The following is a 16,238-nucleotide window of genomic DNA, read 5'->3' as shown; positions in this document are numbered from 1 at the left end:
TAGGATCATAGTATTCTTTCTGTAGCTCTTCAAGTGTGATTTCAGCAGGGGCATAGCTCTTAAAGTTAGAATGTCTAGTTCTGTTCCTAGGCAGCTGCATTTCAGCTGGTTTTCTTTTTTTGTGTATTGGATTAGAAAATGGATGGCTGAATTAAAAAATCGTGTTATCGCTACATTTAAAAATTAAAATGATAATTGTTTGCGATGGTGTCCTCAAGGTGATTTTTCATTTGTTATTTGACGACCAGATCAGACCATCAGATATCCTGATGGGACACACATGAGGATTGTACCCCCACCCGAGAACATTGTACTAAACTACTAAAAAAATAGGGGTGCTAGGTGAAACACAAGCACACAAGCTGAAAGATGTATTGTAGTTCTGGGCAATTTCGTGGATTGCCCGCTGTTGTAGTGGATTAAGGGTGTAATGACAATGGGCAAGCCACTGGGGGTCGACAAAGACTCAAATAGCACAAACGTTCTTGCAGGTAGCTAATGGCTTGTAGGTAATTGTGTAATTAAACAAAAGTTAAATTTTGTTCCACTGGTTATCTGCATATATTCATACAGGGATGCAATGAAGAAACACTGTAGACAGCTGACCAGATCTACTGTATGTGTGAGTGTCTGTAGCTCAGTAGGTGTTGGTAAATTTGGGTTGTACTGTACCTGTTGCATTACTTATGAAGTCCTTTTATTCTGTTGGGTTTGTGCCAGTGGTACAGCTCAGTTGCTCTGGCAAATAGAGAGAGTACTCTCAGGATCAGTCAGTGCTCTAAGAGAACTAAGTTTTTCTTTTGTTCCTTTAAAGTCTCTTGTTCTCCTGGTTTGTGCCAAGTTCCCTAAACTTTCCAATGATATAAGATCATCCATTTGTTTTCTACCCTTTTTATCCAATTCAGGGTCACATAGGAGCCAGTGCTATCCCAGCAATCAACAGCCACAAGGTGGGATATACCCTGGATGGGACACTAGTCCATCACAGGGCACACACAGACACAAATAATATAAGATCAGCCAACGTTAAATCTTTTTGAAGAGCATAACAGCTAGTTATACCAAGATAATTAAAAGAATATACTGTATCTTTCATGTGATATAATAGTATACATCTGTTTTCTAGTGTTACACTAGCTCTGGGTCTGTGTCACTATCTATGAGCTGGAGTGGTATTATAAAGAGGACAGCATACAGAGGGACACTTGTAATCAGAGCAACATCATTCCAAAGGGGAGGCTGACATCCATCCATTTTCTAAATCCTTTTCCAGTTCAGGTTTATGCGAAACCTCGATCCTATCCCGGCAAGCAAAAGGATCAAGGCAGGATACATGCTGGATTGGACGCCAGATACAATACACACACTTATTGTACACAATACACACAAATAGATACAAACACACAAATTTAGGCCAATTTCCTCGAAGACAATTAACCTACCAGTATATCTTTAGACTGTGGAAGGAAATCCCAGCACTGCAAGGTTGCAACACTAACCACTACACCACTGTGCCACCCCCAGACTGAGGTTAGGAGAGGAAATAGAATTCTAAAAATGGGGCAAACATACTTGCTTTGTTTCAGCATTCTAGCTTCCAGTTAAACGTTATTTTATAATGAATGTTCTCATGGTTAAGACACAGTACTAGCAGAACAAAGGAAAGATATGAAGCAGATGGCAATTTGGAATAAAATAATATAATTATTTTTGGAGCTAACAGCTCATAGCCACGAGATAATTAAAGCATAGTATTTTAAAATCTTAGCAATTACACAAGGTCTTTCTGGAGGTCAAAAATGTCTTAGGTCTTAACCAGCAAGAATAGGAATGCTCAAAATGAAAGGAATTCACTAGTAATTGGAAATACATTTAAGAATTAGGAATATATTTCTAGAAAGTCAATATTAAAAAGATTCTGTTTTATACCTTATATCAGAACCATATTATGATAATGTCCTTAACCCTGTTCCCTGGTATTATTATTAACAAGAAAATATCACTATACTGTACAGTATATCATGAAAAATCAAAACTCTTGTATTATTGAAAACTAGGTGTTGGATAAACATTTTGGCCGGCCCACCTAGGCTGTTTGGTAGTGGTCAATTGATCCAAGGATCTCATCCAGTCGTTTTGTGAAAGAAGCTGGGGTTTCGGCTTCAACAATATGCCTGGATAGCTTGTTTTGTACTCTCCCAACCTTCTGGGTAAATAAATGCCACCTGTTTTAAATCCATGCCATTTGTTGCCTTTCAGAATACAAAATTGTGTAGTATTCTACATTAGGCTTAATGCATTAGGCATTATACAATTTTGCCATAACATCTCCTGATATATATTGCAGGCTTTTAACTATATACCCTAACATTTTGTCTTTTTTATTGATTCTCCACAATGTCTAAAATGCAAATGAGTCAAGATAAACACCTAACTCTTTTCATACATTGCATCCTCTAACTCACTATTTCCTATTTTGTCTTCATATTTTATGATTTTGCTTCACGTACCTGCATGCAAAATCCTGCCTTATCTACACAAAACATCATCTGACAAGTTTTAAGTCCAGTTTTGAATTGTTTCTTAATCTTTTCCATTTCATTTACTACTTCTAAAGTGTTGATTAACCCTCCTAATTTGGTATTATATGTACACTAGACTATTTCATTCATGATACAAGAAATTGATATACAGTATATAGCATCAGCAATGGCCCAAGTAATAATATTAATAATTGCTTACACTTATATAGCGCTTTTCTGGACACTCCACTCAAAGCGCTTTACAGGTAATGGGGACTCCCCTCCACCACCACCAAAGTGCAGCATCCACCTGGACCTAGTACAGGTCTCTGTTGCACTCCAATAACTTCATCACCCAATTGGAGCATGGATGAATGCTGAAAGCATGTGCAAGATAATTGTTTTAACTGCACTGAGATTGGATTGTTCTGAAGAGTAAAATAAATAGGACATTGCAATGTGCAATGTAATCGGGTAGTGATCAGGCTAAAAGTTACACTTGATTCCCCTAACTCTATTTCTCTCTTTAAAACTTCTGTTGGCATTTTATGTTTTTGTAAATTGTAGTTATTTTCAAGAACAAAACACTCTCGAGGGATGAGATTGTATTGTAATAATACATCATCTCAGTTACAGAGCAGTTTCATCCCTAAGGATCTCAATGTTCTTTACAAATAGAAACGGTCGGACACCACTGAAGTGTAGCAGACATTTTGTACTCACAGTTGCATCCATAATTGAATTAAAGCAGAACCTCAGGAAGCACAGATTATAAAAGCCCCTAGTGAAATTCAACCATGACCCCGGGGTTAATATCCCTAGTCTTTCAAATAGTCCTATTTTTGCAAAACAGTAAGAATCTTGGTTCTACATCTCATCCAAAAGCTGCTACGTTCTATACCACAGTGTCACCACTACTGGGGAATTTTTTGTGAAAATCCTGGTCCAAATCGCAGTTTGCCACCTAATGGACCATTTGATTATTTAAAGCAACAATCTGATTTTCCCCGGAGATAATGCATCCTAGTATTGACCAGTCCTAGCCTGACTACAAGATGGGATGGCCACTATGAACAAACTGGCCAAGCTGCTGTGCGGAGTTAGTACTGGACTGTAACATATCATTCTTTCAAATAGGGAAATGTTACTTTAATTCTCAAGCACTTACAGGAAGAAGGACATACACTCCTCCACCCACACCAAGTCCTTGCAAAGTATTTTTTTTGCAGTATTTACCGAGTTGTTTTAGTGAATGCGCTCTGTTTCTTTATGAAGTATGAGTGCTTAGAGGAATTGAGAGTAGAATCTATTTGCACTTCTGGCTTTTAATATAAACACAAGAAATCTCAAATGAATGCATTTTATCAAAAGCTTCTGTTTTCTTTTATAGGAAGGCATTAGCTCTACTAGAGAATTCCTCCTCTAAGAAAAACACAAGGCTCCTTCTGAACCATTTCCTTTTTCATTATTTTCAATATAGAAATATTGACGTTGCACCATCTCAGCGGATTACATTTGGACTCATATCCAATCCAGTTAAGCATCAAAGCATCATGCACAGTGCCACAGGAATGTAAAATAGTCTGCCACCTGTTGGCCAGTAGAAATTGTGCTTTTGAGTTCACTTCACCGTATCAGCCAAATGAATAAATTAAGAAATACCAGGGGCTTTAGATCAGCAGTTTACCTTCCTCAGAATTGTTGGGAGCTGATGGTTATGCTACCTCCTCATCTTTTTTCTGCCATTGAACATCTGGAGTTCTGTTGCACAGCTGAGATTTCCCAGTCCCTGATCTTTGAAAGTTTCTGACATCTTCACTACTGATGTCCAGAACAAGTGTCTGCTGCCAAGGAAAGCTTGGGAATTCAAGAGCAAATATACAGTTAGAAAGAGCTGCAATCACCCCACACCGTTTTTTTTTTTTCAAATCCCTTTTTTGAACTGTTGTGTTCCTCATAATTTGTATAATGCCATCCAATTAAAATTCTCTGGTGGAACAGATCTTGTTCCCCCAAAGTTCCACCAGAGAATTACTATCACACACAGTTGTAATTTATTTCTAGACGTACTCTGTAAAGCACCGGGCTATAATTATCATCATTGTTTTTTATTAGCATTGTAATCAAGTGAACACATGGGGGCACAGGCATTTGGAATACAAAGCAAATAGCATGGATACTGTTGTCGTTATAGTTTTAAATCGCTTGGCACGGATAATGCTAACAACAAAGGACAGGAAGAGAAAGAAAGACATTCTAACTTAAAATACCATCCAAAATATATTATTGGTTTGGATAATATAGCATTTTTACGAATACAAAAAGGAATTAATCCGAAAATAGTCAGAAAAAGGTCCTCAGTGTATAACCCGAGATTTTAAACTCACCCTTTTCTAATTGGCATATCATTTTTAAGAAACCAGCCCCAATAAGATTAGCTTGAAACCAAATACAATTATAGTTGATACAGAAATGTTGCTTTGGGTTGTCGGCATTTGAGAAAAAAAACACATTTTGAAGCAGATTTCCCAGGATCCTTCAGACGTTTGCTGGGTAAAATCCTCAGATCAATAAGCTGCAAATGATTAAGACAGTCCAGATGGCCTCTTCTTGTTTGTAAGCATTCCTATGGTTTCTTTTCATACTTTTAAATTTTTAAAGCTGAACTATAGGTCAACAGACCCTTTAAAAGTTTTGACATTAGGAAATCCAACAACACAGGCAAAGCTGATTAGTAAGAGTGTTGTATTATACATATTGTTACTGTTCATTCATGGGGTCCACTCGGCACAGTCCATGACAATGTGTTCCAGAATACTAGTTACGAATCCATGCTCTAGGGTGTGTGATGTGTTTATGAAGAATTAATCCAAGATACTGCACGGGAATGCAGAGCTCCGTGCTATGGTGAATCACACTCACCCTCTGCAAGGCTGTGTCTATGTGTCTGTTCACCTTTTGTGGTGCCTGGCCAGTCAGCTGAATAATAAACCTCTAGTGTATCTGCTTGCCTGTCTGGCTGTATAAAAGAAGTCCCAAAACGACATATAACGAGATGTTATGTTTCAGTTAGGATGCCTTCATTAATTATTTATGAAGTAATTCATGAGGAAGATATCCATGCTGAGATAAAAATATCTGTTTGGACCCAGTGGAATGTGAGAGCACAGCACAGGCAGGACTGTATAGTTACCAGCACAGATGTTCCACATGTCTGTTTTTGCAAAACAGTGGATAATTCTGGACCAAAGTTGCACATAGTTTTGATAACAACATCCTTTATGTAAAACATATTCATTTTTCAGTCCATTTCTTCCAGGAATCTCTTTTTAAATTTTCTGTCAGTCAGGATTACCCAGGAATGCACATTAGGCTTTAACATGGAGATGTCAAAGAGTTATAGATACGCACAATATGAATGGCAAAAATATTTATCTCTCTCTTCTGTTCTCACCTGCTGAAATGTTGCATTTTTTATTATTTCTATATTTCTGTGTAAAGGTAGGAAGTAGATGCTACTTGTATGTTTGAGCTCCCCTCACTAAATTAATGTAAATGCTGTCAAATTGTAGCTGGTACCTAGTGAAAGTAATAAAGTCCTTATTGATCTCAGGAGCCAGACCTACAGTACCTGCAGAGCATCAGGGTTGCTTTCTTAAGCTTTCCAATGCACTTTTTTCAATGCAAAATTGCAAATAACTTTTGTAGGGTTTTGCCACACTGATACTGTATATCACCTTGCCCCACTTGGAGTCCCATGTTCACTTTAGGTTAGTGCTAAGTATTATAAATATTCAAGACAGTCACTGATGCAATAACAATTGTTTATTGATTAATAGGTAGAGAGCACATAAATAGGAAAGGCCCATGGACCTAAATGGCCAATTCTAAGAAATTAACAGTACCCTTGTCAATAAGGCCTTCAATAATTACATGGTGATTAGGTCACATGCTTCCTAATGAGTCAGACCTTTATTATTAAGAAGAAATTATAATGTAAGTTATGTGGAGATAAGGTGCATAGGATATTTCACATCTGTTCTTAAGACCAACAACTTTTCAGTAGGTCAAATTTTTATCTATTCTGGTACAGTACATACCACAAACACATTGATCAACTACTCCAGCTGCTACTCAACTGAGCCAGACAAACCACCATGAGCACTACAATCAAATGCCTACAGACATGTGGTCATTAAGACACTAGGTATTAATACAAAGGGGATCTATGTACTGTACAGCAAGGCTATATAAGCTGACTCTGTTCGATTTGTTTTGTTACCTGCAATCGGAGACTTTCAGGAAATGTTACTGAAGTTTTCAGAACTGAAACAGCAAGCCATAACAGACACAAGCTGTTTTTTTTTCTCTCCACTTCCATACTTCATGCTGTACTAGAGCAAACATACTGTATATTGAAATTTAACACCACTAAATTCAGAACTGTGATCAGGAGGCACGTTTTCACACAGAGAGCATCCGAGAGCAAGGAACAAACAAATGATGAGTCATGTTGAGGACGCTGAGTCACTGGGAGCATTTGTGATGAATCCTGATGGGGTTCCTCAGATCAATATGGTGCCAGTGGCCATGTCAAGCGAGACGGAATGGCCTCCTCTCCTCTGTAACCTTTTTCCTGGTCTTGCATTACTGTTTCCCTTGGCCTCTGCCACAGTTTGTGTCTAAGGATCGCTACCAGCTCTTTGATATGTTCATTACCTTCAGACATCAGACGAGATTCATGAGCGGGGGCTGTACAGCAATGTGAGAAGAGGAGTCGCTGCTGGCTGGCAGAAAACGTCACCCCCCCTCCCTCCGTCTCCCTCCGTCTCCCTCCGTCTCTGTCTCCCTCTCTCTTTTCCTGCACTCACTTTTAATCAGTGGCATCAAAGCAACCCTCCTCCAGCACGGAGTGCACAGCTTTCGCTTTGATGTTGCCCTACTTACACAAGGTGCTCACGGTGCTGCTGAGCTCTGCAGGCTCTCATGCCGGAAGACTTTCGACTGGCAGGATGAGAGTGCGAGGGCTGCTGCTGCTCCATTTCCCAGCCCAGGAGTTGTGAACACCATATGTCCGGGCTTCACAGGAGGGGGTGACCATTTAAGTCCTCCCAGCTGCAACCATGGGACATAACCACTGGGGCACAGATCCGCTTTAACATTTTGTCTGGTACATCTTCCCAGATGTTCATGTTGTACAGGGTCACCTGCAGGGGAAACTGGGCACTCCATACTGCAATACTTGAAGTAGAGAGAAAAGGGAAAAGTAGTCTCTTTTGTTTAAAGCATGGAACTGATTCCGTGTTGTTATTTGTCACAGAACCTGTTTTATTGTTTGTGGTACTGTATATGAAGAATGCTTGTATGTATGTATACAAAGTGTAGATATGTATGTGTATTAAATATGCATCCTCTAAATTCAGATTATGCACAACTTTTACATTTCTTAAAGGAATTTAAGTGGGCTCATGGCAGAATGAGTGTTAGAAATGACATGCTTGGCATATGATTCTTTGGGAGATGCCCAGGAGTCATGCAGCGTACAAGGACAGTGTGGGTGTGTGGCTCCATTAAAGGCCATTTGTCAAAAAAGGCATGCTAAATCAAACTGCATTTCAGTCACGCCCTGCAAGCCAAACATGGGATGCATGTTAAAAAACAAGAAACACGTTAAATTGCTTTGTATTATATCTTGCTAATTATCGTCAGAGCCATTTTCCTCAGTGCTGATGAAGTGTTATAAATTAATTAAGAACTGCGCTATAATAAAATGCCACAAGTGGATTATCTGGAAGAATTTTTGTGGCCTGTACTGATGCAGGGGGTTGTGGTGTATCTCTTGTTAAGCAGCAGCATGGAGGAGTGGTTAGGGTTGTGGGCTAAGGGCTCAGGGCTCAGGACTCAGAACTGGAAGATTGGTGGTTCAATTCATAGTGGGGGCATGTCTCTTGTACTCTTCAGTAAAGTATAAGTTGTCCAGGAAATAGAGCAATTTTGTGTGTGGAATCTGGCATGTGTATCTGGTATGTACATTCTCTGTTGTGTACAGGGGTATGACACTTGTGAGTCAAAACTGGATTAACATTGAGTCTACAGACACATGTCCACACAGTTATATTTATATCATCTTGATATTGCAAATGCTGTCCTTAAATAATGCAAGTTATAGAGCCTGGAAATGTTTTCTGTTATTGCAAATTGAGCATCAAATGAAACTAATGAAGAGAAGACATGATTATTCTAATAATGCATGCTTGTTTTTAGAAGAATAAAGTATAATAGATTTTAGTAAGTGTAATAGAGGTTGCTTGACTGTGGCATCACTACTAAGTCACACCATTGGTGAAAGAGGTGATTTATCAGGCTTTGAGGTGATTTAACTTGTTGAACATCAAGCCTTGTGAAAATCAAGAAAGAAAACCATGGAGAGGAGCAATGCCTTTGTATCATCAGTATGTTACTTGCTTCTTTTTATTAGCCCAGATGGGAAATACATTTCACAGGCAGGTAAAGGGCATGACACAATACACAATACATTTAACACAACATGAAGTTATTAACAAGTAAGGCACAGACGTGTACTGTATGATGAGAAAGAAAAGAATCTTAAGCAGGTTAAGCCGTGGGAATAAAGGATAATGTAGTTCTATTGCAATTGAATCTAGGTAGTCTAAATCGATGCCCAGATGGAAGAAGCTCAAATTCACTGTGCAAGGGGAGGTCCTAACAGTCAATGATTATATTGAACTTCTGAACTGGAGGATGGAATAAGTCAGTGCACTATTGCTTTTTGTGTAGACCATCCTGATGGACATCAGCAAGTGTAGCACAGATATGTGGAATGATATGATGCCAGTTGTTGTGTACAACAGACCCGTCGAAGAGGAGGTCCAAGTTCGATGGTCTGGCCTGCCACATGATTGCATGGACTTACAATAAAAAAGTCCTGGAACCTTACTTGCTGCACTTCCTGCAGGTGTATTCTAATATGACAGCATCCTGACAGGACAATGAACCAATGAATGTGAACGGGCCCATGCTTGTCCAGGCTGTGTGAGAAGAGAGAGGAATGGGACAAAATTCCCCAAGAAACTATCTGCAACCTGGTGCAAAGCTTGCATCACAGATGTACAGTTTATATTGCTTCCAGCTGTGGTCACACACACTGCTAGCCTCTGACGCACTAGACCCCCCCGGTGATCAACCCAATGGATGACAAACATATTTCAACATAATGAATTTACAGTACCCATGTCAGGTCTATTGTCAGACCATGTTAGACCCCTGTCGGGTCTGTTTGCTAACATGTCTGTGCACTTGTTACAAAAAAAACATTCATTTATTTGATTATGTTGTAGTTATAAGTGATGAGTTTCTTTTGAGGGTCTGGTTATACGGATTAGTTATTATGTCACCTGATGTTTTGGAGTTTTTGTGATTCTGCATTTGGCATTTTTACCATGTTTTTTATAATTCATTGATAATTTCGATTATAAGGTGCCTGGATTAATGTTTCATTTATTGTGCTTTTTTTACCCTCTCTGTTCCATCTTATCTTAAAATGTCCTTTCTTTTCCTTTCAGGAGTGCATTCACAAACCTTGGGAGCATACGTGCCTGCGTCGGATTGTCCCCTGCAAGTAACAGGCACCATCATTGCTTTCTGATCTTATTTTTTTCTTTATCATGCGGGAGATGAAAAATTAACTAGACAGAGGCAAGCAAGAGAAACAGAGCTTAGCAGCTGGCTTTGCTCTGTGTATCTCCTGAGAAGGCGCTTCATGGATTGCCCTGCCTTTTACATCAGACTGTTTTGTAAATGCCTGCAACTCCTAGTGACTGAGCTGGATGAGAGGAAGAGTGAATAAAACATTCGTCTGAGGATAAGGAAATTAAAATAACATTTTATAGAAACAAACAACTTAGAGGGGCATGAAAAAAGATATTTGAATCCCAGTTTTCTCCACTGGATACGATACAAGACTGACACTTGAGACTTTTTGTTTTTTTGGGAGGGATTGGAAAGCTGATGTCTTGTTGGTTCAGCGCCATGACTTTGTTTTCAGTTGGGGTGTGGGATTGGCCCAGCTATAGGAGAGGCACTCTGGGATCAGCCTTGGTGTTGGTTTGCTGTTTTCTTCCTGTGCTGGTGGCCAAACCAAGGTCCCCGGGTCACACCCACTTGAACTCCATTCGGATAGACGGGGACATCTCCCTGGGGGGCCTGTTCCCAGTCCACTCGCGGGGCAGTGACGGGAAAGCCTGCGGAGAACTGAAGAAGGAGAAGGGCATCCACCGGCTGGAGGCCATGCTGTACGCCTTGGACCGCATCAACAACGATAACGACCTCCTGCCCAACATTACCCTGGGGGCCAGGATCTTGGACACCTGCTCCCGCGACACCCACGCCCTGGAGCAGTCTCTCACCTTCGTGCAGGCGCTCATCGAGAAGGACGGCACCGATGTGAAGTGTCTGAGTGGGGGGCCGCCCATCATCACCAAGCCAGAGAGGGTGGTGGGCGTCATCGGGGCGTCCGCCAGCTCTGTTTCCATCATGGTGGCCAACATTCTGCGGCTCTTTAAGGTATGCCTCCTGAGGTCTTTGGTGCTTTCTGCTTTCAGTCCACCGAGGCCCCAGTGGGTGGGTGTGCTATGTGTCTTATTTCTGCTGTTTGCTGCACTTGTTGGGAATCGTCACCTCAAGTATCTTGTAACTCAGCTAACCAGCTATGGCTTCCTTAATTGTGGCCATTCATAAACCATTTCGTTATGCTGTTGCTTTTTTATTTTCCATAATGGGAAATCTCTAGGTGATGGAAGAAATCTTAGGAGGGCTTTCTTCTAGGAAATCAGTGTTTCTCCCAGGATATTCCCGAATCCCTGGATATTCCTTTAGCATAAAAGTTGTTGGATACTAGGAAACATGTTAGGTTGCCTGTTCTGTAGCAACACAGCTACTAATTAGTGTATTCATGTGTTTACTCAAATACATTTTGGGACCTTCAGGTGCATCTTAATTTAAGAGCTGATATGTAATGTTATATTCGCCTGTATTTTGAGGTGTATTATTATGCTTTGCAGTGGAGCCTTGGTTTTGTTTCCACCTGTGTTTTTGCTGATTGATGAAGTTCAGCATTTTTAATGCCCCTCAGTATATTATTAGTATTTTCCTTCTTTTCCCCTATTGGTTACCGTGTTGTGGCTCAAGTAGTCTGGTCTTTTTAAAAGACAAGATTAATTGTGGTATAATTTTTCTACATTCAGTGTTTGTATTAACTGCATGATTTGGGGAACTAGTACTAATTAGCTAGCTCTAGGTAATAAATTTCTTTATGTGCAGAACTTTAGCTGAATTATGAGCACATCCGTGTTTATCAGGGAGCTTTTATTCTTGAAACAAGTCTATCAGTTGATTCAAGGATGGTCGTATTTTATACACTACTTACTTTTATGGACCATTAATTACAAAGCCTTCACAATATATTGTTAACTGCATTTATATAGACATAACATGCAAAACAACACCAAGCACAAAATGGAACAGACACAAACACGATGGTAACTTCTGCATTATGTAGAAGGTGGACAGTTCTTCCATAGGTGCCAAAGTTCTGCATTCTGCTGCATTTTTGGATGCTGAATTTAATAAACAGTAGCTAATTTTTATACAAACCTTTCTATGTGCAACTTATAACCTGTACATTCTGGGAAAATAATCATGATCTACTGTACTGTACAAATAACAGAGTTCTTTCAATGAATGATACACTTGTAGTGTTTGACATAGTACTATTGTATTATGGCATTGATTTTGCGCTTAAACTTAATGTGAAATCGATAATCTTAACACATATTTAATAAACTGAGAATATACAGTATTACAAACTATGGTTTGACTCAATTAATACATACATTTAAAGTACATTTAATCAAGTTCCTGATTTACAGCTGGAGGACTGTTTCAGGATAATTTTAAGACAAATATCTTGTAAAGCATTTCACAAGTGTCAGCAGTTGATTCCTCAGTTTCTGTCTGTCTAATTTCAGTCGAATTCATGTCAGAATTGGTGGTAAGCCATTCCAGCACCAGCTAGCTCTTGGCTTTCTAAATATATCTACCCGTAACTGCATTAGCACTGTCTTAGATCATTATCTCAATGAAACCAACACATAACATTGAAAATAATTCAAACACTTCTAGAAGACTGTTCATTCTGGAACTCCTTCTCATTAGTTAGTATGTAATTCTACATGGTGCCTCACAAAACTACAGTAGGTGAGGATCTGGAGGACTCTAGAGAAGGTTGTGTGTGCGTACTGTGGCTGTTTTCAGTAGTTAATTATTGATTTATTTTCCTTAACTACAGTCTACTCGATGGAATTTGAATACAATCTAATAAACTAAACATAAAAAACTTATAAGTGCATCATATTCACAAAGATTGCCAGCAGCCATATCACCCTGCAACTCACAACTGGCAACCCACTGAAGCTAAGCAGGTGTGAGCCTCCTGGGAAAAACTAAGGTTGCTGCTGTAAGAGGTGTTAGTGGGGCCAGCAGGGGGTGCTCACCCTGCAGTCAATATGGGTCCTAATGCCATAGTATAGTGATGGGGACACTATACTGTAAACAGACGCCGTCTTTCGGATGAGATGTTAAACTGAGTTCCTGACTCTCTGTGGTCATTAAAAATCCCAGGGCGTTTCTCGGAAAGAGTAGGGGTATAACCTGGCCAAATTTCCCATTGGCCTTCACCAATCATGGCCTCCTAATAATCTGTCTATGAATTGGCTTCATTACTCTGCTCTCCTCCCCACTGATAGCTGGTGTGTGGTGAGTGTTCTGGAGCACTATGGCTGCCGTTGCATCATCCAGGTGGATGCTGCACATTGGTGGTGGTGGAGGGGAGTCCCCATTACCTGTAAAGCGCTTTGAGTGGAGTGTCCAGAAAAGCGCTATATAAGTGTAAGCAATTATTATTATTAAAGATATTATAAGGAAAATTATAAAATGGCTTTTATCACATGGTACACTGACATTTTAAATGACACAGGTTAATTTATTATGTTGGTATTTGTCACCATAACGGTTGTTTAATAGGCGGTCTACTGTTGAAGCCACAGGCCAGGGTTGGATACAATACAAGCTGTATAGCACATCTGCTTGTTTTGCACCAGGTTGCAAAATGCTATCTTGCGGAATTCTGCCCCACTCCACTCATAGAACCTGGACAAGCATGTGTCTGTTCACTGGTCTGTAAGCCACTGATGCCATATGTCACCCCAGCTCAGCCCACATACCTGTATATTTAGTTGTACTCCAGTGCAGGGCATCTACGGCATAACTATCACATGTTGCACAAAAGCCATTGTTACACAAGCACCATGAGGATTTGTGTCCACTTGCAGGAATGTGAGGATGAGCCCACAGGAATGGCAGCAAGTGAGGTCCTAGTACGTGATCCATGTAGCGCTGTGTAGTCAACTTTCCATAGAGAACTACAAGTGGAGTTCTGTAGTAACAGACCATAACACTCGGACTATCCCATCGACCATGGCTGGGTGTCATAACATATGTTTTCCCACATCATGCCTGTCATTCACGTATTGTCTCTGGGTGATGGTGAGGCAATATGCTGAATTTGTCCAGCTTCAAAAATCCTAGTGACATAAAGGTGTTGCTCTCTTGATACCGAGATCTTTTCCACATTGGTTCCTTTCTGTATTTTTTATTTGATTTCCACTAGACTTTGAAGAAGATAAATCACATCGCCACCTGTGTCATTTCAATTCTTTCATTAATGAGTTGATTTAGTGCTAATGCAGCCGTCGAAGTCACTCAAATATATGATGGTCAGTTAAGTGGGATCAATTAATCAAAATGACACGAAAAACAAGTAATCATTTAATCTAAAGTCTGTATGTTTTGTGAAAATGTGTGACAATATAGTGAGGAAAGTTTATTTTGATCCTCGGCACCAATGCACCTTAAGCTATCACAATGCAGTCAGACTGTAGTGTGTTGTTAATAACCAGTACCGAGATGCAGTACTTTGTATTCTTTGTTTAGTATAATATTTAAACCCACATGTGAGATCTAAGACTGGAGTCACAGCAGTAGGTTTGCTTGTCAAACCTTGGAATACTGATGAATATATTATTCTCTCTGATATCAAGAGCCATGGTAGTGATACTGTTCATCTGTTAATAACTCAAAGAGAGAAGTACCTCTGCAGACATACTGTAGCTAGGCACAATTTAGGAAACAGGAGCATTCAGAACTTACTACTACTATTTAAACAGAAACAAGGAGAAGGGCAAACTTTGAAGTTTCAGCTAGAGCACATAACTGCTCTTGAACAATAGTGTTATCATATTAAGGAGCTTTGGCGCTGTATGCTGTTTGCATGCTCACTGATGGCCCTGGATCTCTCTGGCTGTTAGTGATTCGCTGATCTCTTCCTAATTAGAGCTTAAAGGTAGTGTTCCGACTCATATTCCCAAGGTCCACTAATGAGGATCTCAGGAGTTTTCTCTCTCTATTCTCTAGCACCACATTTTTTAAAATTACCGCATGTCTGTTGTAATTGCTCTGTGGGGCGATTAATGACAACTGCAACATGTAGGCGATATATGCAGGAGTGAATGACACTTTACGAGTCTTCCTTGCTCTACAAAGCAAAATGCAGTAATTCATGCTGATGTTATGGCCACTTTGAAAATGTGTCTGCGGTTTTCAATTACATTGAGAACTGTGTAGTAGAGCTGAATCTAATTGAAGGATGAAATGTGAAATTGTGCCATTCAGCAGTGTTACTGTTATTTCTACAAAATTAATGTTGGAAAATACAATACAAACAGGAAATCAAAGGGAAAGCATTTAACAGTTTCAATCAATTCGTTTTCAAAAGTTTTAATAGGTGCTTTTATATTTTTTTGCTTGTTTGGCTATGTGACGTCCAATTGAATCCGCTCAGATTTGTTAATTTGACTGAAAATGACAGGTATTGAAAAAGTTTTTTTCTACTCTGCTTGCATGTCTTTAGTTCCTGTTTGGCAGTAAGTGCAGCGTCAGGTTGAATTAAAGCATTTTGACAATGTAGGAGGGAGTTCCATTTTTGCCAGGGTCGTGTTCAGCAGAACAAAAAAGAGGCACCGATGGGAGCCAATTACCTCTCTTGTCTCCTTTTTAGGCAAATGTGTTTGGGACTGATCAGCAATTTGTTAGTTAGTTATTCAGCAGGATCCTTTCAATGTCATCTGCCATTGGAGAAGAAAGGGTCTGCAAGTGAGGTTTAAATTTAATTGTATCTCATCAGGAAGGGTTAGTATTACCCATGGGGGAAACTCAGATTAATTGAGTTAAAACCTACAAGCAATTAAGAAGAAGACAAGCATGTGTAGTTTATTCCTGAATCCAGCATAGTGTTGTGCTTTACTACACTATGGCTTCTTTCCAAAGCGGCCCTGCTTGGAATTTTTGTGTATCAGAAGACGGGGCTAAACGAATGTATTTGCAGAGGGTTAAAGCTAAAATTTTACGAAGTGTTATGAAAAGTGCATAGACTATTCCAATTGCCTTGATTAACATTTTATAAAAGGGTTATGTAATGTGGGCTAAGGGGGTATTTCGAGCACTTCAACTGAAGTACAGCTCTTCCATTCTGGTCCCCAATTGCCTTGTGAAAATCTCATCAGGTCTTGCAAATGCTGCAAA

The 16,238-nt window shown here is 39.7% G+C and overlaps 1 protein-coding gene across 2 annotated transcripts in view; it reads left to right on the top strand.

The window, feature by feature from the left end:
• The window catches only part of LOC148658537 (metabotropic glutamate receptor 4-like), a 416,277-nt gene that overhangs the window by 61,878 nt on the left and 338,161 nt on the right, over positions 1-16,238 (top strand). For both annotated transcript variants that reach the window (XM_088639856.1, XM_088639855.1), the window contains exon 2: positions 10,106-11,105. In XM_088639856.1, the coding sequence (XP_088495982.1) occupies positions 10,551-11,105 (555 nt within the window). In that variant the 5' untranslated portion in view covers positions 10,106-10,550. The remainder of the gene's footprint in view (positions 1-10,105; positions 11,106-16,238) is intronic.

The sequence above is a fragment of the Lepisosteus platostomus genome, chromosome 7, assembly GCF_059453375.1.
Source record: "Lepisosteus platostomus isolate fLepPlt1 chromosome 7, fLepPlt1.hap1, whole genome shotgun sequence".
NCBI classification, from domain to species: Eukaryota; Metazoa; Chordata; class Actinopteri; order Semionotiformes; family Lepisosteidae; genus Lepisosteus; species Lepisosteus platostomus.
Note: the sequence above shows the minus strand (reverse complement) of the source record. Positions and strands in the feature narration are given on the sequence as shown.